The 21,973-nt window shown below is 44.0% G+C and overlaps 4 protein-coding genes across 6 annotated transcripts; 3 read left to right on the top strand and 1 right to left on the bottom strand.

Moving 5' to 3' along the window:
* Positions 1-3: 3 nt before the first annotated feature.
* On the bottom strand, positions 4-20,399 carry LOC6529936 (synaptic vesicular amine transporter). 3 transcript variants are annotated; one of them, XM_002090855.3, is made up of 9 exons: positions 20,123-20,394; positions 18,898-19,093; positions 15,595-16,090; positions 6,980-7,150; positions 6,768-6,906; positions 6,562-6,620; positions 5,907-6,502; positions 5,446-5,763; positions 4-5,048 (listed from the first exon to the last, which is right to left on the bottom strand). In XM_002090855.3, exons 3-9 carry the CDS (start codon positions 16,067-16,069, stop codon positions 4,977-4,979), a joined length of 1,830 nt encoding a protein of 609 aa, XP_002090891.3. In that variant the 5' UTR covers positions 16,070-16,090; positions 18,898-19,093; positions 20,123-20,394; the 3' UTR covers positions 4-4,976. The 3 variants fall into 3 exon arrangements, with proteins under 3 accessions (XP_002090891.3, XP_039228163.1, XP_039228164.1); XM_039372229.1 differs by lacking the exon at positions 4-5,048 and having other exon boundaries at positions 5,144-5,763; positions 20,123-20,399; XM_039372230.2 differs by lacking the exons at positions 4-5,048; positions 18,898-19,093; positions 20,123-20,394 and adding an exon at positions 17,147-17,369 and having other exon boundaries at positions 5,144-5,763.
* Positions 2,124-4,322, top strand: LOC6529937 (stress response protein NST1). Its single transcript, XM_002090856.3, has 2 exons — positions 2,124-2,221; positions 2,287-4,322. Exons 1-2 carry the CDS (start codon positions 2,206-2,208, stop codon positions 4,113-4,115), a joined length of 1,845 nt encoding a protein of 614 aa, XP_002090892.1. The 5' UTR covers positions 2,124-2,205; the 3' UTR covers positions 4,116-4,322.
* LOC6529935 lies at positions 7,149-11,175 on the top strand. The gene is made up of 2 exons (XM_002090854.3): positions 7,149-9,095; positions 9,298-11,175. Exons 1-2 carry the CDS (start codon positions 8,954-8,956, stop codon positions 10,275-10,277), a joined length of 1,122 nt encoding a protein of 373 aa, XP_002090890.2. The 5' UTR covers positions 7,149-8,953; the 3' UTR covers positions 10,278-11,175.
* On the top strand, positions 12,969-14,157 carry LOC6529934. Its single transcript, XM_002090853.4, has one exon. It carries the CDS (start codon positions 13,211-13,213, stop codon positions 13,631-13,633), a length of 423 nt encoding a protein of 140 aa, XP_002090889.1. The 5' UTR covers positions 12,969-13,210; the 3' UTR covers positions 13,634-14,157.
* Positions 20,400-21,973: the final 1,574 nt, after the last annotated feature.

Genomic DNA, 21,973 nt, shown 5'->3' with positions numbered 1-21,973 from the left:
GTATTGTTTTGTAGCTTGTTTATTCACCAACAACTTCAGTTACATATTTGTATTTTGCATTTGCATTTGCATTGTTTCAAATTTATTGATGGGCGAGTATATTAAACTCAACGCAATTTAGATTGGTTTCTCAATATCGGTATCAGCTTAGTAGCAATATCTCTATGAAATAAACATATGTCGAATGACTACAGTATAGGTAATACATATTATACTTGATTGTATTGATAGTAGGTATTTAGTTTCGTATGAAGTTTTATTAAGTATAGTTATATATTCTACTTGGTCACCATTGGTCTTTATAAATAGCATATATGTATGTTTGTGTTCTGGTTTCTCCCGGTTCTCACCCTATAAACATGGCATGGCATGACATGAGTACATATGTATGTAGTTTCAAGGTTTGAGTAAAAATGTGATAATCGTTAAAGGACTATAGTACATACATATACGTAATTAGAAGCTTGAATTATGGTAATATATGCTAGAATATGCTAATATATATGAACTGTTATACATATTTGATACACTGTTTTGACTAATATGCTCGCGCTAAACTATAGGTTTTATTTACGGTCATTCGAATACGAACTTTTTAGAGAGAGTATGTGTGTGCGGTTATATCTTAACTAGCAAATACATACAGTAAACGTCGAGTATATCGATTTAAGGATAGTTTTGAATATGTGAATACTGTGCACAAAACGCTTTGGTTAGTTGCATTAGCATTGTTGTTTGTTTGACCCCATACCAGCTTTTTTTGGATTGTTAGTTACGTAACACTTATGCAACATTTGAACATAGTTAGGCAACAATAACGACTTGATTACGCATAATATATGTAAGTATTGAGTATGCTGAACTATTCAGTTAGAAGCTATATTGTCTAATTCACACGTTTATATTGGATGCTGGGCCCCCAGAAGGGGGGCTAAAGCATAAACTTACACAACAACTTTATGAAAACCGAACAAAACACTTTGCTAAATATCATATATGTACGTTTGAGTTGCATACCCTGTACAATGTCTTTTTCTAAGGTTGTTGTAATACGCAATCATTGAAGAGTTCCTTAGTTGTAAAACGCGTGTTGCATGATTGAATTCGGCAATTCTTCAAAGCGTGAAAAGTCGTAACGGACACAGCATAGAATTTCTGGTGTGCTATGAATGAATCTAGGATATTACGAGTATTTGAGTAATTCATCTTTCACAACAATAGAACAACGATGATAATCAGCAAGTATTTCAGCTATTCGTATATACAGTTTGTCAATATAACCTCATTGTATACCTGCGATTAACTACATTTTGTCGGCTTCCTTGAACCTTTTTCGACCATTACAGAGCTATCTTTTTTTACAATACTTTCGATTACAGTTTTTGGATTACAAGCGTCCAAAATAATGATTTTCATGGCCCAATAAACAGGACTTTGACTATTAAAGAGGATTTTACATGGTGATCACAACGCTTGAAGACACTTGCAGCCATTCAAGTGCCTTGCGGCAATATCCTTACGATCCAATACGATCTGGTCAAGTGAGGCAACAAAGTCGGTAATACTTATGGGGTAAAGTCTAAAACTTTGGGTGGGAAGAGTTGAAGTTACAATCAGTGGTTTGTCCTAAATCTAAACTTTTTGGAACACCCAATTTAGCGACTTTGTTCCTCACTAGAGAACATAAACATTAAGCACAACCTAACACTTCTATTCAAAATTGTGAACGCTTATAGAACCTTTTGCTTGTTTTAAGTTTCTATGGAATGTTGTTCATATTCCACGTACCATTCGGTACCAAAATCCTATCAAATATTCCCTTTTTTGTCAGATAACTTGTGTGTGTGCTATGTGGGCAACAACTTTACACGATTTAATGATTATATAGATACTTTATTTAACTTTAACAACTTGTAATATTAAATTGATTTACTTAAGGAAGGCGGCTCTCCGCTGTGGAGTAATGACCATTAATCCCGTCCAATTTCTACGCCGTATTGCCAAAAAGTTTTAATGGGTTTCAGGAGCGAGAATTATATAGACAGAACCGAAAACCAAAGTTGCCTGGGTTTTCGGTTCTATACCTATGAAAAAATTATCTATCTGGACTCATTGGAATATTTTCTAAAAAAAAACATATTTATATGATTGGCACGCTATTTTCGAACTCGCATACCTTGGAAAACCCAAAATTATCAGCTCCAAATGAATCGTATTTCGTGTGAGTTGCTGTTCCAGGTTCAAAACACTGTCAAAACTAATTCCCAGGGCCTTCTTTTGTCCCAGATTCTTCGCGTCGCCAGGCGATGGATGTCTTCAATGGAGACCCCTTCAAAATTCACTCTTACAACTTTCGCTATGCCGACAAGCCATTTTATCCGGTCCAGAACTACCAAAGATCTCCGCCCACAGCTCCGCCGGCACTGCCGAAGAAGGCCTCCTTCCAGACCTTCTACCAAAATCCCAGATTCAGCCAGGATCCCGAGTACATTCCGGCAAAAAGGAGTCCACACCCTAGCTCGTATAGGCGTCGACTTCTGCAGGAATCAATGGATATGTCCTTCGGATCTTCGGTGCCAACGCCGGATAGGCAAAGTGTACCGGTGGCTCCGCAGACGAAGCGTTCACCCACCGCCACGGATTCCCCGCATCTCAGGACCTGCTGTCAAAGTGGTCGGTACGAGGCTATGAGACGGGGTCCGAGCATTACGACTTTGTATCAGAGTAGCAGTAATCTCCTGCGATCAGCTGGTGGCGGTGCCCTTCCTACTTCAACCACCACCTTCTCCAGGAACTCCAACACCCATCTGCAGAGCAGAAGAAGCGGTTGCGGGATCAGCATCAATATCTGCAGTGCGGATTCGCAATCCGAGATGGACAACAATGTGAGCATCGAAATCGCAACGGATGCCTATCTGCTGAACAATACGGATAAGGTGAGGATTAAGTCGCAGCCAGTGCGCTGTACTCCCAGATCCAGCGGCACCTTCGGCATCGACAAGCGACTGTCCAAGTTCAATGTGAGCGAGACGAAACCGCGGACGAGTCCGGAATGGGAGCTCCGGCAGAGAGAAAAGGCACGGGAAGTGGCGCGGCAACGAGAACGCGAGCGGGATCGACAACTCCTGGAAGACCGACGCTTGGAGCAGGAGAGGGAGCTTCAGGAGGAGCGGGAGCGTGCTCGCCAGCGGGAGCGAGATCGTGAGCAGCTCCGCCAGTTGGAGCGCCTGCGGGATGAGGAGCGTCTCATAGAATTGGAAGTGGAGCGCGAGAGGCAGCGCTTGCGGGAGCTGGAGCGTGAAAGTCAGCGGAACAGAGAAATCGAACGGTTGTGTGCCCTCCAGGAGCAAGCGCGTCGGGAGCAACTGGAGCTACTGTGTCAAGAGCCAATAAATCCCCCACCGCCGGTGCCAATGACCTCGCACTTGTACACCACGACCTCCGATGATCGTTTGCCCGGAATGGCCTTTTGTGACTTAACGTCTCGAAGGTCTCGGAGATTGGCGACTTCAACGGAGAATCCTTCCAGATCGAAGGCAAGACGGAAGACTAGAGTTAATCAGGATGCTAGAAGTGTCGCATCCGCAACCCGTTCACTTACTCCCCCGCCGATCCTTACCCGCAATAGCAGCTCCCCTTCACAGACTGATCCGTGTACTCCCACCTCCCGTTCTTCCTCTGTAAATCGGAGGTCAAACCCCGGCTCCAGTCGTAGTTTTACACCCGTTTCCAATCCCCCGCGTAGTGCTTCGCCTACCGTCCCAAGAAATCTTGATCGCAGTAGTTCGGGAACTTCAAATGGCAATGTCCATGTCACAGTGACCACTACCGGGAGACGGAGCAACTGCAGCATGAGGCGTTCATCCAATGCCCGGGTTAGTGAGCAAAAACAGCTGAATGGAAACCAAACCTGCGTCACGTGTCTGAATAATATGCCCATTAGGATAACCACTTCCCGATCCAGGGATACGGATCTAGCCTTTAGTCTGAACCATGTGCGTATGAGAGCATCTTCACCAGCGCCACGGGAAAGGAGCAGCAGTCAGGAAAGCCAAGATTCCTGTCAGGTTAACATCAGCGTGTGTGCGGATAAACTGCGTTTGATGCGTTTGTAATAATATAGGGGAAATTGGGGGATTATATGCGTGATTTTTGGGACAGATCATCTCTAGAAAATAGGGTTAGGATGTCCCAGAAGCCGCACATATGCTCCCCTAACTTCTCTATATTAGACTAGCCCCAAAATTAGTTGTATCATCGCTGTTATTTGACTTTTAAATGTTCCTAACTAAACTAAATCCCAAAATGATATTCCAAACTAAGTAAGGTGTGGTGTTTACTATATGTTCCTCGCTCCTTGGAATTCCTCCATTAAATCATTGCAATTGCGGGCCCGTGTTTGTTGGATCGGCAATTAGACCTTCCCTGCTGGGAGTAGAGTCTTCGGAGGAAGGACTCTCACAAGCTCATTAAGCTCATTCGTACAGTCACATCTGCTTTATCTGCATGTCATATCTGTACTTCCAATATCCAAAAAAAATAAGATAGTTTCCAAACCTTTGGCCACTAAATTGCCTCCAATATGTAGTAGGGTTCTTAGGATCCTCACTTACTTTTACTTTCCTACCCGTCACATCGAACTTCTGGCTCATCTTGGAGCCCTGTTTTCACTCAAGTTTCTCTTTCTTCACAAATTTGTGTGCTCGACTTTAACATGTGCAAAAGTTTTTGGGGGGAGGTTACTTCTTGATATGATCACTGGCATATGTACTTATATAAACACTATAGTGCAACTTGGGTAAAACATTGAACAAGAATAACGATTTGGATTGGATTTTCATATGATATTACTGATATTTTTGGTTGTGGTTACGTTTACTTTCTGTTCTTCGATTTTTTTCTTGATTTTATTACCCGTTTTTTTTGGATTTTTGGTTGCTCTTTTGGCAACATTGCGTTGGAGTTAAATTGTTCGCTTATTCGTCTTCATCGTAGTTCTGATAGGTGACATAACGTACCTGAGCCCGATCGCGTCCATAGATCAAAGACTGAAATCACAAAAATGAAATGGGAAAAAGTATGGGTTAGTTCGTTAGCATTTTCAGAACGGTTCTTATCGTGCAAAATGAAACTCAAGCAGCGCTTTAAATAAAAATTAATAGTTTTATTACAAACAAATTAAGCAGAACTTAGGGCTAAAAACAATAAGAATGACTAAATTTACGAAAAGTAATAATAAACTAAAATTAAGCAATGTAGCGAGACTCAAAGCCTCTCGCTCTCGTAGCCCTCGTTCGTCCTGCCCGCCTCGGCATCCGAATCGGGAACAGAAATACCATGCATGATGGCCGGACAGGATGCGGTCATCTGGGGGATTCCCGAGGATTCCCCCGAAGCGGCTGCAGCGGCTGCAGCAGCTTCAGCCGCCTCCCTGGCCATACGTACCTTCTTCTCGTCGCTCGTCGGCGGATTCTTGAGTAGCGTCAGGAGTGGGGCGTACATGAAGCAGAGGATGGCGATCCCGAACAACATCCACTCGAATCCGATGCTCTTCACCAGCGATCCGGACAAGGCGGGGCCTACGGCGAAGCCCACACAAAAGGCCACATCGCCCAGGGCGTAAACGCTGCCGTACACCGCCGAGTGTCGTATGTCCACCAGATAGCCCAGTTCCGGCATCATCGAGGAGTCCACCATGCCGATGGCAAAGCCAAGTCCTGCGTTCGGGATAATCAGGTGAGTGATCGAAGTGGCCATGGGTATCTGAAAGGGGATGTGTGTAAATCAAAATGATACAGTTCTGATTACGCGAATTCTTGAGCAATCTTTAAAACCACTAGTTAAGCTTCAAAACTCAATATTTTCCACCTGGTAATTAGAAATAAACTAAGAAATGGTATACTTACAAATATCAAGCATCCTCCGATGATAATCAATCCCAAGCAGGCGGCAAACCATCGTCCAATCTTGTGTCCCAGCGGTCCGAAGAGATTGGTGCCAATCAGGTAGCTGATGGAGGCGGGCAGGAAGGCCACGCCCTGCTCCCAGCGAGTGGCGCCCATGTTGTCCACCATCCACAGCGGCAGCGAGGGCTCCAACATGGCGATGCCCATATTGGCGAAGGTGATGGCTCCAGCAGCAATCAGGATGTAGGGGTCACTGATGAGGCTCTTCAGCGAGGGTGGTTCCGTTTCGGCCTTCTGGATCGATGGCTGCAGCATGAACAACTGCAGCAGGCCGTCGCCCAAGGCCAGGGCAGCCAGGATAAGAAATGGAGCCGACTTGCCCACAAACTCGTACATCACGCCGCCGAATGGTGGACCTATGAGCACGCCCAAGGCTAATCCTCCCAGTGCTATGCCCATGGCATTTCCACGCTCCTTGTCGTCCGTAAACCGATCTGCCAGCATGCCCATGCCGGAAACCGAGGAGCAGGATGAACCAATCCCTTGCAGAGCCCGCGCCACAAACAGCACCAGGTAGGATCGTCCAAAAGCGAAAACTGCGAAAAGGTGATGGGTTCAATACCATTTCTAGTGCAGAGGAGCTAGTGGTTCTTACTTATCGTGGAGAGAAACATTATCACGAAGCCAGCGAACATGGGGATACTGTAGCCAATCCTGCAGGAGTATAAACATGAATCAGTAAGATCATCTGAATACTTTAATTCCGCTCCAAAATTTAAATGGCTTTCTCCCCGGACTTGAAATTAAGTCAGTTCTATCTACTTGCAAGAGATGTATCTAAGGTAGACTAAAAATGCTTACCGGTGAGTCAGGGGTCCGACAATTGGGTTAACTAGCAGCTGGACAAACGCCTTGGAGGCAAACAGCAGTCCAACCTCGACGGTCTCGCCCACCAGCTCGTTGTGTCGCTCCTCCAGTTCGCGGTAGTAGGTCTCGTTCTCTGTGGATGTTCAAGGACTTTCGCTGCAGACTGGTGGCCAATTAGCGGCTAAGGCTACGTAGGCGACACTTACCCTCCGGACTAATCGTGGAGATCTCGAGCGGAGCCGCCTCGCTGCCATCCTTGTTGCATGGACACGGCGTTGGTGGCGGCGGAACGTTGGACGTTAACGGTGTGCGTGGAAAGCTGTCGAGCGGCGCATCCGGATGTCGTATGTCGTACAGGAACTCGGGTATGATGGGCACTAAACGGTTGGGTTGGGGCAAACGGAGACCCATTATAATTTGATTGCAACAAAAAGAATTTGCTCACAATTAACCTAAACGCTCTTGTGCCTCGGGCGCAGTTTTCACCAGGCCGTCGGTCGGTAATTGCGTTCTCCAGGCCCCCAGAAAGTTTTATAATTGCCTTGCCGTTGGCAGAGATTGCCACCGTCCCCATCTAGACCATCTACTTCTTTACCTCCCTGCCCCTGCCTCACTCAATTCTAATTGAGTTGCAACCAAAAATTGAGGGGATAGAGTGAAAAATTGCGCATACGCCACGTTTACAACGATGCGTTTAATGGACTCTGCGATGTCTAGCATAAAGCCACATGCAACTTTCGTCTCCGGCGGGCAAATTCAATTTGTTTATTGCATGCTTCGACTCTGTTTATATTTATTATCAACACCCGGAGAACTCGGGAACTCGAGAACTCCACTGTACGGGCCACTGTAATTGCATTTCCTGCCAAAGTGCTAGGCCGAGGTCAGAGGTTGGGCCCTTTCGGAGTGGCTCTTTCAATTGAGTGAGTGCCGAGTTTGAAGTATTGTTGGGGTAATTTGTTTGCTTGTGCAGCCAGTTACTCGTGGTTATCGCACTGACAGCCCATAACCATATATGTTATGTATGCCTGCCTGTTTGGAGGTTTCTTTAATGAGTGCCATTCATGCTCTATGAGGTTTGGGGTTTGGATCTACATAGTAGGATAGTTGAATACATGGATAGTCGAACTCCAAAGTTTCGTATTAGCCTGTGCCCGTGCCGCGTGCCAGAGTTCAGCGAAAGTGGAAGTCTCACCTGACCTGGAAGCCCACTCAACTGTCACATATGTCGGCCATGTGGACGAACCAAACATGCGAATCAACATGCCATTTGTGGCATGTGGCCCATGCAACCGGAAATATATGCAAATTTGGCAACATCTACCTAATTGGGGTTAACCACTTGGCGATTAAGCAGCGAATTTAGTGCTACAGGAAAAATGTTGCATAGCAATTTCCCAAGCTGGCAGCCCCAACAACTCATTAAACTGTCTCCCGATTCTTTGACATAAAAATGATAATTCCGGAAAAAGCACGTGCAGTCGGGGTCAGGAGTTGGGTGGCGTGGGATGTTAGGGGTTAGAAGGTGGCATGTGTTTTTTGGGGCAGTTGGGGCAGCCAGCGGAAGTCACTCAGTCGCTTCGGTTGCATTTCGCGTGTCGAAGACACTTAAACCGCAATGCCAAAAGGAAGGCGACTCGGGCAGCTAGACAAACAAACAGTCACTATCGCCGATTCAGGGCTGCAGAAATTGTGATGGAGTGATGGCATATCAGGGATTTGGATGGCAGAGAACACTATACGGTTTTAGGATTTTAATCAGTTCCTCTATATATAGTTTTAAGATATATATCAAAAATATAGATTATTTAGATATCCACTAAGAAAGGATTATAGCTTGTTTCCATTGTAATAACTATATGCTTCCTTTGCTCAAATGTGTTAGCTAAACGTTTTGGGAGCCTTTTCCCGCAGCCCTGTGGCTCCGTCCGCAGGTCACCCAGAAACATGACTTCGACATGCCGGGCGACAGTGGCTTTAGTGGCGTTAGTGGCGTCGTCGTCAAGCCAAACAGAAGCGGCAGTGAGGCGGCAACTGGCGAAGCAACCAGTCATCCACCGCCGACGAGGAAGAGGACAACTGAGCACCCGAGCTGGGGACGCTGGAGTAGGCATTTGTTTACCCGCTTAATATGCACAGGATTTAATTAGCCATAGAATTCTCGGGAGGAGCGGGTGGAAATGCGACCCATTTGGGAGTCGGCCAGCAGGCCGCTGTTTGTGCGCTCCGTGTGGCAGGAGGCGATCGGGAGGCGCCACTTCATCCTCGACTACGAGCCGCGACAGAGGCAGCGCTGGAAGCGCCAGAAGACAAGGCTGAGAGGTGAGTGCTCCGTAATCTGAAGCCCAAAAGGAATCAGGTCCTTTACAAAGTTAGGCCCATAATAGGACATCGATTATGCACCTGATTTTGCTAATATTGATTAATATATTGATTGACTATCATCTGGAAAAAATTTCCTTTCATAAGCACATTTTAAAAAGTCTCAAGTAGATGGACTATTACTTATCAATCACCTTTTAAGGCAACTACCAGCAGACGGAATCCTACGAGATTCTCGAGCAGTCCGTGGAGGACAGTGTGGAGTACCTGGACGAGTACCTTTTGCTGGACGCCACCAAGCTGACGCTGCAGCAGCAACAGTCGCTGCCTGCCCCAGGCCCCGCCCCCTCGACGGGTGGAGGTCATCGGGGGGAGCAGCGCCACCAGAGCCGCCAGTCGAAGCGCCGCGCTTGGCTGTTGAGTCGCGGGCGCACCTACAACATGGACCACCACCACCACATGGACCATCAGTCGCGCAGGAGTTCGCTACAGGATGCAACTAGCACTCTCTCCACGACGGCCAACAATCCCGAGGAGCGACTGGCCGAAAGGGTGCTGCACTGGTTGGATTTGGCCGGACGCACGGATATAGTGAAGGAGAAGGTGGCGGTCACTCCGCCGGCCACCAGTAGTGCCCAGTTGGCCAGATCAGCGCAGAGGATGCAGCGCAGTCACCATCGCAGCATGAGTCTCAAGCGCGTGGCGGCGGCGGCAGTACATCACCAGCGATCGGTGGCCAGGAAGCCAGTCGCCAAACCACCACCCGTGGCCCAACAGGTCACCAGCTCCTCCCAGTCCGCCTCCAATGCCAAGCCCATAACCATTATCTTCAACAAGGAGGGCGTGCCCGTGCGCCTTAATAGACCTGCTCGCAACATCGACCTCTGCACCCTGAGCAGCAGTGCCAGCACCACGAGGAGATTGGCTGGTCAGTTGGCCTCGGCGCGCTTGTACAGCGGAGCCACTGCATCCCCATTGCCGGAGGACAGCCGTACGCCACCACTCAGTGGCCGGGGAATGGGATCATCCGCCGCCTCGGACAGCAGGAAGCAGCTGCACATCTTCATGCCCAGTCTGCCCAAGAAGGGTCTGCTGGCGGCGGGTTCCACGACGGGCAGTGGTATTGGCGGTTCTGGCGAAGATGCCCTGAGCACCAGCTTCAGTGAGCTGTGCCAGTTGTAGTCCGGCTTACTGATTAAGTTGCCTATCTAAAGGTCCTCGAAAAAGAAAGTACTCATTTTCCAGTGGGCTTAGAACCGTTTTGAACTAACAACGTAATTTAATTTGTAGAACTTTTTAAAACGATTTCTGGTTTTTAATAATATACTTTGAATAAAAAGAAACTGTAAAGTTTTTTCTCTTTTAATTGCATATTATGACACATTCTTATATTATTCTTAATGCCACGGTTCACCGACTTTTGTGTTATAACTTTCCTAACTCCCAAACAAATTGAACCAAAGAAAGGAAAGATTTGTCAAGAACATGTTCATTTAGTATATTAATAGCCACACTACTACAGCACACTAGCTTAGATAATTTCTCCGAATTCAAATACTCTTACCGCAACTTTTTAGTTTTCATAAAAATGTAATATCCGTTATTGTAGATACACGTAGAAAACTGAGCAGTGCTAATGGAATTTAGTGTTTTTTTGGCATTGGAACCTATTATTATTTGAGTCAAGTCAAGTACTGCAACAAAATCTCCTTGTCCTAAGTTTGTAAGGGTATTTCTTGTGCCCAGGAGGACTACTTATTAATATCGCACAATCTTTTCTTGGTTTATTGATTTTTGTTTGTGTTCCGTTGCCATTGAAAGTTTCTTTTGTTTGTTTCTTTTTATCGAATTCGGTGAGTTTATTTTTGGATTACCCCGAAAAGTCGGCGGCGTGTGCCACGCCCACTTTCTTTTGTTTTGACTTCGGCTCTGACTTCATTGTTGATTTTTGCGTTTTTTATACGCTTGCGGGGCGGTGATCCTGCGGGGATTCCCTCGTGAAAGGAGCGTAATCAATGTAATTGTGGTAATATTGCATGTTTAACAATGGAATAAAGTTGAAGTTAAAGTTTTACCCTAATGAATGTGGTAATTTTGCGCAGAATGGAAGAGAGTTTAAGTTTGGAAGGGGGAGGGCATTACTTATAAAATTAACTTAATATATGAAATAATTCGGAAGAAATATTATAACCTTTATTATAGGAAAAGGTTCCAAAAATGTACACTTGTATTAAAAAAGGGGTAAAAATATAGTTGAACCCTATGACAATAAGCTAAAAACGTGTTAGCTAGCTCTACACTTTTTTCTTCAAGATTCCTTTTTTTTGTCAACGATTTTTATGGGGCTTACGACAGCCAAAACCTAAGCGGTCGTAAACTAATTATGGACATTACATATCCATCAGTCTGATGGGATAACAACTGTCAACCGTTGCGAAGGAGATTCCTTGGATATCCATCAAGCGTCATGCAAGCAACACCCAAATCTAAACTATCCACCTGCCACACGTGGCAAGTTGTCGTTGTCGTCGTCATCGTATTATTTTATGATTGACGCGTCGGTGTTTAGACTCGATTTCAATATTACCAGCGATACCCAAATACAGGGAAAAAGGAAATCCAGCAAAACCAATATTAGATATTCAATCCTGAAGAATTCGCGTTAGTTTTACACATATAATATTCAACGGGAAATCATGTTCATGGAGTCTCTTGTTATAAAGTAAATTTGCGGAGAGTAATCCCAACTTATTAGAGTTATTTTCTGTGCATTTTGGAGGTACATCGCAATAGCTAAAGATGGTGGGGGATAAGCGCAAGGCGCAATGAGTCATTGCGTCTGGCATGACAGCGAAACGACACCGAGAAAGCCGCACGATTGTGACCTTTCTCGAAATGGGTCTGGTTGGGTGGCAGCCACGGAATCCGAGTCCGTGGCCAACGGAAAACGGAAAGCGGGGAAAAGTTTTCGACTTCAAGGCAAGCCAAAAGACAAAAGGGGGAGCAATTACTTTTGGAGGCAAAAACTTTGGGCCGCCTGACGTTTGACTTTTGCCCGCTTCGTTCACGGCAAAAGAAAATGCGCAACAATACTGGGTGTATTTATACCCGTTACTCGTAGAGTAAAAGGGTATACTAGATTCGTTGAAAAGTATGTAACAGGCAGAAGGAAGGGTTTCCGACCATATAAAGTATATATATTCTTGATCAGGACCAATAGCCGAGTCGATATGACCATGTCCGTCTGTCCGTCTGTCCGTCTGTCCGTCTGTCCGTCTGTCTGTCCGTCCGTATGAACGCTGTGATCTCAGGAACTACAAAAGCTAGAAAGTTGAGATTAAGCATACAGACTCCAGAGACATAGACGCAGCGCAAGTTTGTCGATTCATGTTGCCACGCCCACTCTAACGCCCACAAACCGCCCAAAACTGCCACGCCCACACTTTTGAAAAATATTTTGATATTTTTTCATTTTTGTATTGGTCTTGTAAATTTCTATCGATTTGTCAAAAAACTTTTTGCCACGCCCACTCTAACGCCCACAAACCGCCCAAAGCTGCTACGCCCACACTTTTGAAAAATGTTTTGAAATTTTTTCATTTTTATATTGGTCTTATAAATTTCTATCGATTTGCCAAAAAACTTTTTGCCACGCCCACTCTAACGCCCACAAACCGCCCAAAGCTGCTACTCCCACACTTTTGAAAAATGTTTTGATATGTTTTCATTTTTTTATTAGTCTTGTAAAATTCTATTGATTTGCCAAGAAACTTTCTGCCACGCCCACTATAACGCCTACAAACCACCAAAAACAGTGTTTAAGACTCTCCTTCTCCCTTCCACTAGCTGAGTAACGGGTATCAGATAGTCGGGGAACTCGACTATAGCGTTCTCTCTTGTTTGGATTTTGGATTGCACAAAGCACATACCACATAGCACATAACAGGCCTAAACGGACTTATAGACGTGGCATTCCGCCTGCCGTGACTTATTCGCGTTTCTGCAACGGACGCGGCAGGTTCTCCCGGCAATTGGAGTTCCACTTTTCCGCATTGTTGGCCACCTAACGAGCAAAGTTTTCCACGGCGCACTTTAATTTCCCGGCCATTAGTGGCATGTCCACCGACGAGGATTCCCTGGGCAGTCCCCTAAAGCCGGCCACGCCCACACCCAGTGAACGCGAACCGGCACGGGAACGCCACCGGGGCGGTCGATCTGGCGCCTCGGATCTGCTGCGCCATCAGCAAAGCTTCGAGGCTCGCTACAGTGGCATCATCCAGAAGCAAATCTGGGAGACGAGCATCAACAAGGATGTGCTGGAACGTCAGCTGAATGCCTACTTCCCCTTCTCCCGAAGCGCCTCGCTGACCAAGGACGCGTCTGGCGGATTCGATCAGCTCCTCCCGCCGGCGCCGGGCGGAAGTGGTCCGAAGTCGCGATCCCTGGCCACCACGCCCACCAGGCGAGCGGGTGTCTGCCTGGAGAAGCTGGAGACGCTGGATGTGGCCTGCATCGAGCAGCCGAAGCAGGCGAAGTAATGTTACGATGTCCGTAAGGTTGAGAGGCAGTTTTGAACATTTTTAGTCTTAGATAGGATAGGTGAGATATCTTATTAGGACCCAGAACCAAATTTATCATTCGACTAGGTATATTTAATATGTAATAACTGTGAAAAGCGGGAACTAGTGTTTCTTTTTGGTGCTACGAATTAAATAGTTATATGTTTGTTAAATCCGAAAAACTGATGAGCAAAACAAAAACAAAATCAAATCTCGCTTAATATGATAAACATATTTCTAATACATGTAGCTTTAGGAAGTATTACTAACGTGTAAGATGTAAGTCCAGTCCAATCTCTATGGAATCTACTGTTTATTTAGCACCCCTAAGAATTTGCACAGCACTAAAACAATCAATTTGCATAGTTCAACCAATTTCGATGCCATACACTCCTTTTATTAGCTAAGTTTATGAGCAGGACATCCCCGGATCAAAGTAAACCCTATTTAAGCTACTATTATTCAATCTTCTTCAATAAAACAAGAGCTTATTGCATATTCAATTTGTTATCGAGTCAAACGGATAGCGCCATGGCCCATATAAATCTCCACAGGCTCCCTGCTAAATCTAATTTACGAGTATATTATGCGAAAAAAGAGAAATGGGTGGTGTGGAAAAATGGGGGAAATTGCGTAGGGCAGAGATCAAATGTAATAATCAAATGTATTTGCAGCAATTTTCGCTTCAGCACCTTGAGCGCGAAACGGGAAAGCACTTAAGTGGAAATGCCGCCAGTCAAACGCTAAAAGCCCAGCCGGTTTTCCCTTTTCCTCTTTCCTTTTCCCATCCGTTTATCCTGTCAGCTGGGGGAAACTTCTTCTATGGAGCTAATAGTTTTTCCACTTTTCCTTTGACTTTCACTTCCGTGCCATCTCAACAAGTTGCTCGAGTGGTTCGGCTATTTCCGTTTGGTTTTTCGCCCAACTTGTTGATTTAAATTCATGAACGTTTGCCACAAAGAAAAATCTCGCCTCACTTCTTTTTCGGGTTATTCTTTTTTCCTTCGCCCTGTGCTGTATTTGTCAGGCTGGAGGACCGGAGGATTCCCACTCAATGTCCATGTGTTTGGCCAGACACTTGACATAAGCACTTCGTGCTGGACACATCCACCACAACCACCATCCACCACCACTCCCCGATTATTCACTTTCGCAGAGTTTTTCCCTGGTGGGGTTTTAGTGTCAACTGCAGGAGGGTCTTCTCCTCCAGTGCGTGTCCATTTAATTGACTGTCGACGGCTCGGCACTTGGAGCTGCCCAACTCAGCCTGCTCCATTGGTCATCTGTATCGTGTATCTGATAATGACTAAGCAGGGGCCCTTCAGCATTGATTAGTTGCTGGTTGGTATTTGATTTAATTGCAGGTCTTCCCACATAAATTAAGGGCGCACTAAGCTCTTTTCGCAGTATCAGAGCTACTATGTGACTAAAGCCCTTCGTTTTGCTTAATTCATTAGTTTTGTCTGATATTTTAATAAGGCATATGTACAACTATGATGTATATTAAATAATATAAAATATGTAGAACTGAAATATTGCGTTTCGATACGATAAAACGTTTTGAATTAAGAAGATGTGTTTCTCCAAATGAGGAATACTATTTTCCATTAGGTTCTAGTATATAACCGAATCTAAGAACTTCTTTGTTCATCCTAAGCAAACCTCAGCTGTCAGTATCTTTGGAATTGATGAACTGACAACCACCGTTCGCATTGACAGGAAAGCGTTCATTAGCTTAAGTGCCGCTCAGTGGTAATTTTATGCCACCACTTGCCCCATTCCCCAAGGAAATGGACAATTTCCAGGCGATTGGCTGCCAAGGATAACCAGCTCCCGGGAGATAAATGCTCATGAAATGCTAATGGCCACCAGGGAATGAGATTTATGCGCCGTAATATATGGTATCTTAAGGTAACCCCAAAACAGGTAGTAAAACTCACCCACTGTGGTCAGCAGCATGTTGTCGAGGAGCAGGGCTATGGCCACGATGACGAGCACCAGGCGATTGGAGCCCCGCCAGCTGACCATCCAGGACTTGGCGGCGGCCCAGGACCCGGCAGCGCGTGGATCCTCCTCGCGGTACTGATCCGCTGGCGGCGGAGCCTGTCGTCCTCCATAGGTCTGCGACTGGTAAGTGGGCGGCGGCGGAGCTGGTGGCTCCTTGCCGACGCCCATGATGCCGCAATCCTGGTCCATATTGCCATTCTGCTGGTTGCTGTCCAACTGCTGTTTGAACGGATTTTTGCTGGGCGTATTGCTGGCGGGTCCTCCGGGATTCTGTTGCTGCTGGCTATTGGTGGTGGTTGCGTTTACGGTGAAGGAGGTGGTCTCGCTAATCTCCGACTGCTTCTGGGGGGCTGTGCTCTGCGTGTGTTTTCTTGGTCCACCATTGCCCGCATCGGTCGATGATTGCATTGCGTCGCTAGCCGCTGGTTGCTACGGAAGACAGTAAGCCGATTGTCTTTTTAAAATGTAATCAAATCAAGAGTAAGCAGCTTTCCCATTCCCATTCCTCATCTCATTCCCATTCCAAATCAAATCCAAAAGTCGCACACTCGCTTTATGCCCCAATGATTTTCGCTAATTAAAAGCAAATTACGAGTCTTGGGGCTCGCAATTAAAAAGCATATATTTCACACGGCAACACGCCTCTAATTGAATCATAAGCAATTTAAATATTTATTTAATTGGCTGCCACCCCGCTCTACCACCAAATACACAGGGCGTATGCGCAACATTTGTAATTTTGACAATTTCTGTTGCCTATTGCCAGGCGCAAATTCAATTTGCTGCATAATTCGCTCTGAAAGTCACACAAAAGGGAGCCAAAAGCGAAGAGTTCTTTAAGTTTTCGGTTGTAAAATTGAATTAACCCACTGCTATTAGCAAAAAAGGTCTCGTAATTGAAGGCAAAGGCAAAGATGAATCAAGTCTTCCGCCAAAGTCTTTGCATAATGCCTTCAATTTACTTTGCAATTGAGCCCACAATTGATTCCTGTCCCGGCGGACAATTGATTGTTTATGACGTCTCCGCATTGATAAAGTGTTGGCATTGAATGACAAATGAAAAATAGCTGACAAATAGACGAGGAAGCTGCTGAAAATTCATACAACTGCATCACGTTTGGGGGCGTGGCAAACGGCGGCAAATTTTGTCATTTCAAATGATTAAATTTACTAGAAACAAAGCTGTTGCGTTAGTTATAGTACAAGGGAAATCTGGCATCATTTTAATTAGCCCCTATATTTGCCCATTCGTTTCTCGTTTAATTGCGCCACTGCTGTTAATGGGAAGATTTGTTGGTGGATTGCAGGCAAACAAATGGGATAATTTCTTATAACAAGTAACATATATTAATTAGAAAATATATACTTTTTGAAATGTCTGAATGTTTTAACAGCTTTCTAATTCCTCTTGGCAATATTCACTCTATTCAATGTGCATTCTTTAAGGGCAATGATATGATGTAAGTCATAATGGTAATTATTTACCTGGCAGCTTTTCCTGATTTAACGACCGATATTTATATGGGTAATTCTCTCTGAAGCCGCCAGAAACGCGCACTCAAATCCCAATTAGCCGATTACTCTGGTGTCAGTGAATCAGTGAATCGAAATCAGAATTTGCATTAAGGAAGTGCCGATGTAATCGTCTGGATTGCACTTTCTGTTTCAAAATTGGTTCACTTTGGAATCATTTTCGGGGTGGATCGTTCATTCCGCGGATTTCAATTCTACCGACAAGTCGGCGCTCTGAGCTCAAACTAAAAACTTTAGCGTGTCGCCAGCGGCTTATTAAACGAATTAAATTTTGCACAAACGAATAAGATTAGCTTAGTTTGTATACGAAAAGTGCTCGCAGCGTAGTAAATGCATGGGTCTTTGCATTTCAAATGAATGCACAATGAAAAGTGTGTAAAATACATTTTAATAATTATTAATTAACAATTGGCATGCGATTTCGGTTTATGGGCGTGGAAAAGTTCGATTCAAACAAAAGATAAAGTTTTTTTTCATTTGAAATTATGCTAATTCATTTGGTTTTCAAGTTTGGCTTTCAGAGCCTGAAAGTTCGAATTGATTAGAAACGAATTTAATGCAATTGTTTAAAAAAAAACAATTCTTAAGTGCATTTGTGTCGCGTGTGTTCTCCTATGTTTTTATTTGATACCAGAATAATGGATGTAAACAAGGAGGATTTAATGCAATATTTTTATTACAACGTTTTTATACTCTTTCGGAAGCTGTAGTGTATTGTAAAGAGAAGTACATATGTATGGATGTTTATTCCATTAATATATTAAATAATTCTAAATTTAAATACAAAATTTATTTTAAATGCTGTTTTAAGTTTTAGCTGAACATATCTTTTTGAAAGAGTATTTTACATAGAATTCCTGCATTGAATTAAACTGAGCTGCATGTGCGATGCGATGTGACGAATGCGATTGTTTAATTCTTTATTTATGTTCCCTCAGATATTTATTTTGATTACTGTCTGTCGTTGCTTTTTGTTTAATTGTTGAAGCTTGTGCTAAGTGCCCAAGATTTCTCAACTGGCGGCGGTTGAAGATGTAGTGGCTTGCCGCCTTTTCTGAGCATCGGCACGCAACTTTATTTAAATTGTGCCCATTTCTCAGATTTTTATTAATTAAAACGAAGCTCTTGCCTGCGCTTAGCCAGCGGACTTGAGCTTGACATTGAAGCCAATGGCTGGCGCAGATGGAAGAGACCTCGGTTTATGGAAGGCCATAAACTGGTTTTCCTGTATAATCAACCAGGAATTGGCAGCCCTTCAAGTCGGCTTTTTATCTACCATTTAATTGCTGTACAAATTTGCACCGACGCCCAAAGGTGCAGCTGATTATACCTATACATTGTTTTTTTTTTACCAGCTATAAATTGCAATTTTAATTGCAAAACGGTAGCGAGTCACATATATAGCAGGGGCGTGTAAATGAGGCCCCTTTTAAGCTAATTAGCACAAATCGATGCCAACGAGCAGTCGTCTATTTAAGCAGAAAGATCGGAACTCAAACACAAAGGCAACTTGAATTGAACGTGCCAAAGGGGCTTTAAATTCAAAGGTTTCCAAAGGTTAACTTCCAAAACAATTCACTACTAAAATTGGAGAATTTTCTAAGCTTTGCTAAATGTTTATACTGTGTTTTTTAGTTCAAAATAACTTTCTCTAAGTGCGAGTTGGAACTTAGGGATCTTCAGCATCTTTTAATTTCACTCACCTAAGTAATTTCTTATAAACGACTCGTTCAGCTTTCTTTGAGGGAAATTCTGCGGAAATATGGTTTCGGTGGGCGGATGGAATGGGTTTTGTGTCTGGTCTGCTCAAGAAGTCTATTGCAAACTGCCAGTTGATGGAGTCAGGTGGTTGTTGTTGCCGGAATTTTGCGGGTGAGGTTGTGCGTTGTTGGAGTATTCCTGTGGGAGAATCCAAAACGAAACAAAGTCATTTAAATAAAGACGCTGGAAGCGGATTTGCAATGTCTCCGGTGGCCGGGAGACTTCTGCTGGCAGTGGCCACTTGTGGCTTCAGTGTTTTGTGATGGCACTCGAGTGGGTTTCCTTTCCTTTGAGGGGAGTGTTTGCTCTTCGGTGGGCTTGCGGCAAGGTCGTTGGCCAACAAAAGACGGGGAAAAGTGGGCATTATAAGAGATCTTAAATGGTAATACACCGCTGGCTGTTTTTTAAAAATGTTTATACCTTTTTCTACGTTATATACTATATATGCAATGAAAAAATGTAAGCGAGTAACCAACGAGTGCGGAACGCAAATAAGAATGAATATATTTGCGGATTTATTATTCAATACCCAAATATGCCACAGTCAATGAGATTGCGGCTGTTTGTGGAGGGCATATACAGTAAGGTAAATACTATTTACATCTATATTTGTTAATACTTTTATTTGTTTTCTTTTTTTGTGCACCACGCTGTCGGTTGTCGAACCGAGTGAAAAATACTGTTTGCCTCGCGGGCCCGATTCAAATCGATTATTAAATAAATACAAGTAGGTCTAAATAAACAGGCAGTTGTAGCCGCTTTAAAATGCAAATTTCAATTGATTTTTGATTGATTGATGCGAGGGGAGAGTTTAAAGAATTAACAACTTTATAATGTCGTTTTCAAATAATCTTGTTATATAAATATTGCATATTAATAAACCTTTTCTACTGCATTAATACTTTTAAGTACATTTTGATTGCTTTTGCACATTGCAATGTAGTTAATACGTAACTATAATTAAGATAGAAGAAATTAGCATTGCAATTTCGTTGCTTGTAGGTATTGTTAGCAAGTAATAATACATTTTTGCGTTTGAATCACTTATAGATGAACCACTAAAATCGCTCGCGGTCACGTAGGACCTTTAAAAACTTAAGTTCAAAGTAAGCTTAATATGTAAGAAATTAATAACCACATTAAGTTAAATTTTCATTTTCGACTTACACCCTTAAATCTTGGAAGTTTTCACATATTTTAAGAAGATGTTTGCTTGGTGCTTGCGATTTAAACACGGATTTTGCCGCACATTTGTTGGAATTGCCGAGAGTGATTTTGTTGCTGGAAACAAAACTAAACTAGTGCTACAACGGCAGCTGATTGCGAGTGAGTGCCACAAGTGTTTGTTCTGGTGCTGAGGCTGCACTGCGAGCGTGGGAAACGGGCACGTCCATCAGCCACGAGATCTCATCTCGCACTGAACGCAGATGCGCTGGCCAGCGGCGCACGAGGCGCCTGCGACGTCGACGGCGGACGACTGCGCCCAGGATGTGGCCGGGTGTCCTGGTGGCAGAAGTGTCCGCGGCGCGGGCTGCAGGCGGCACGACGCAGGACGAAGCTGGCAGCGCTGCCACTTGTTGTCTGCTGCCTGTTGCAGCACACTCCCCTTATTCTTATCCGTTCCTGCTCACTCCCACTTGCTAGGAAGGCGGGGAAGGATCCCATCCACGCATATTGATGGAAACTGCCAACGGCAATGATTCTGCTCAATTGCCTTCATTGTGTTCGCTCTCTACGTACATCTACTTACTTATGTGTGTGTGCGTTGGGGTTTCCTCTGTGTGAATTTATTTTCGCTACGCCTGTAAGTATGCAACGCATTTCGGGGTTGCCTGCCATATAAATATGTACAGATATACACATATATCTATGAATATGGAGAGTGGCGGTACTCGCATATTATGCCTAATTGATTTTCGCTTCCCAAGTGGCAACTCAATTTTTGGGAACAAGAAAGGACATCTTCAATGGGCTTCGCATTTGGCCAAAGTCAAATACTGAAAGTCTTTAAGGGCAGCGAAAATGGGGAGTAAAATTTGTTTGAAAAGTATTCGGTGAAACCAATTTTTAATTTATAGGAACCGATTGTTATTTTGCTTTGAAAATATATGTTACTTAAATTTTAGATTCTTCGTTTCATTAATATTTGAGGTAGTATTTAATGAACCGGTTCAAAGTATTCGCCTAGATCTTACAAATTCATTATAATCTATACATATACTCAACTTCCAAATCTTTATATCTACTTATCTGCCAAAGCACTTTTTTAAATAATTTACAATATTATATTCATTCCAGTCACTAAATCACATAGTAACATATTTTAAAGACACACGGCAGTATTTCATTGCATAGTTTGGTATTTCCCGCCTTTTTCACAACATCATCATCTCACGACAACAAGAAAAACATCTTTAAGTCGCACACGACCCTTATTTTCGCATAACGAGGTCACAATTTGCGTTCTTTTTTTTGCCAGGCAAAGGTGTAACAGGTGTAATGCATATCCCCTAGGACATTGGCCTTATGGCAAATGTGAATTCAAACGTGTTGATGCACTGATTTAACCAATTTCCGGTGGAATTTCGCTAGCGGCAGACAGTTTGTGGATACAACCACCTGATGGATTTTCGAGGTGAACCCGAACGAGTACACTTACATTTAGTCATAGGCCGCTTCAATTAATCCATTTAAGCTGTTGGAAATTTATGCAGCCAGCCGGATGAAACACGCGACGAATGCCAAAAGACAGATAAAGATACGGATGCGCAGATAAAAAGACCGCTGCGATTGGAAAACGACACGCGACTGAATCGAAGATTGGGAAAGAGGCAGAAGCCAACGGAGTTGGATGACGGGCCCAGAAATATTTATAGGTATTAAAATGATGGTGTAGCTTTGGCGATCACGTCTAGGGTCCGAAATTTGCATATGGAAGTCAAGATATTATGCCAGGCATCCACAACGAAATGAAATAGAATGTATAGAGCAGATGGTAAAAAACATAAACATATTGAA

This window comes from Drosophila yakuba, chromosome 2R, assembly GCF_016746365.2.
Source record: "Drosophila yakuba strain Tai18E2 chromosome 2R, Prin_Dyak_Tai18E2_2.1, whole genome shotgun sequence".
In the NCBI taxonomy this organism is placed as follows: domain Eukaryota; kingdom Metazoa; phylum Arthropoda; class Insecta; order Diptera; family Drosophilidae; genus Drosophila; species Drosophila yakuba.
This window is presented reverse-complemented; position numbering and strand designations above follow the sequence as displayed.

Bases quoted from the DNA above. Each gene is read 5' to 3' on its own strand.
- LOC6529935 (XM_002090854.3), top strand. From the start codon at position 8,954: ATGCGACCCATTTGGGAGTCGGCCAGCAGGCCGCTGTTTGTGCGCTCC. The intron at 9,096-9,297 runs GTGAGTGCTCCG...TCACCTTTTAAG, and splicing joins CCAGAAGACAAGGCTGAGAG to GCAACTACCAGCAGACGGAA.
- LOC6529934 (XM_002090853.4), top strand. From the start codon at position 13,211: ATGTCCACCGACGAGGATTCCCTGGGCAGTCCCCTAAAGCCGGCCACG.
- LOC6529936 (XM_039372229.1), bottom strand. From the start codon at position 16,069: ATGCAATCATCGACCGATGCGGGCAATGGTGGACCAAGAAAACACACG. The intron at 6,907-6,979 runs GTAAGTGTCGCC...GAACATCCACAG, and splicing joins CTCCACGATTAGTCCGGAGG to AGAACGAGACCTACTACCGC. The intron at 6,621-6,767 runs GTAAGCATTTTT...ATACTCCTGCAG, and splicing joins GTCGGACCCCTGACTCACCG to GATTGGCTACAGTATCCCCA.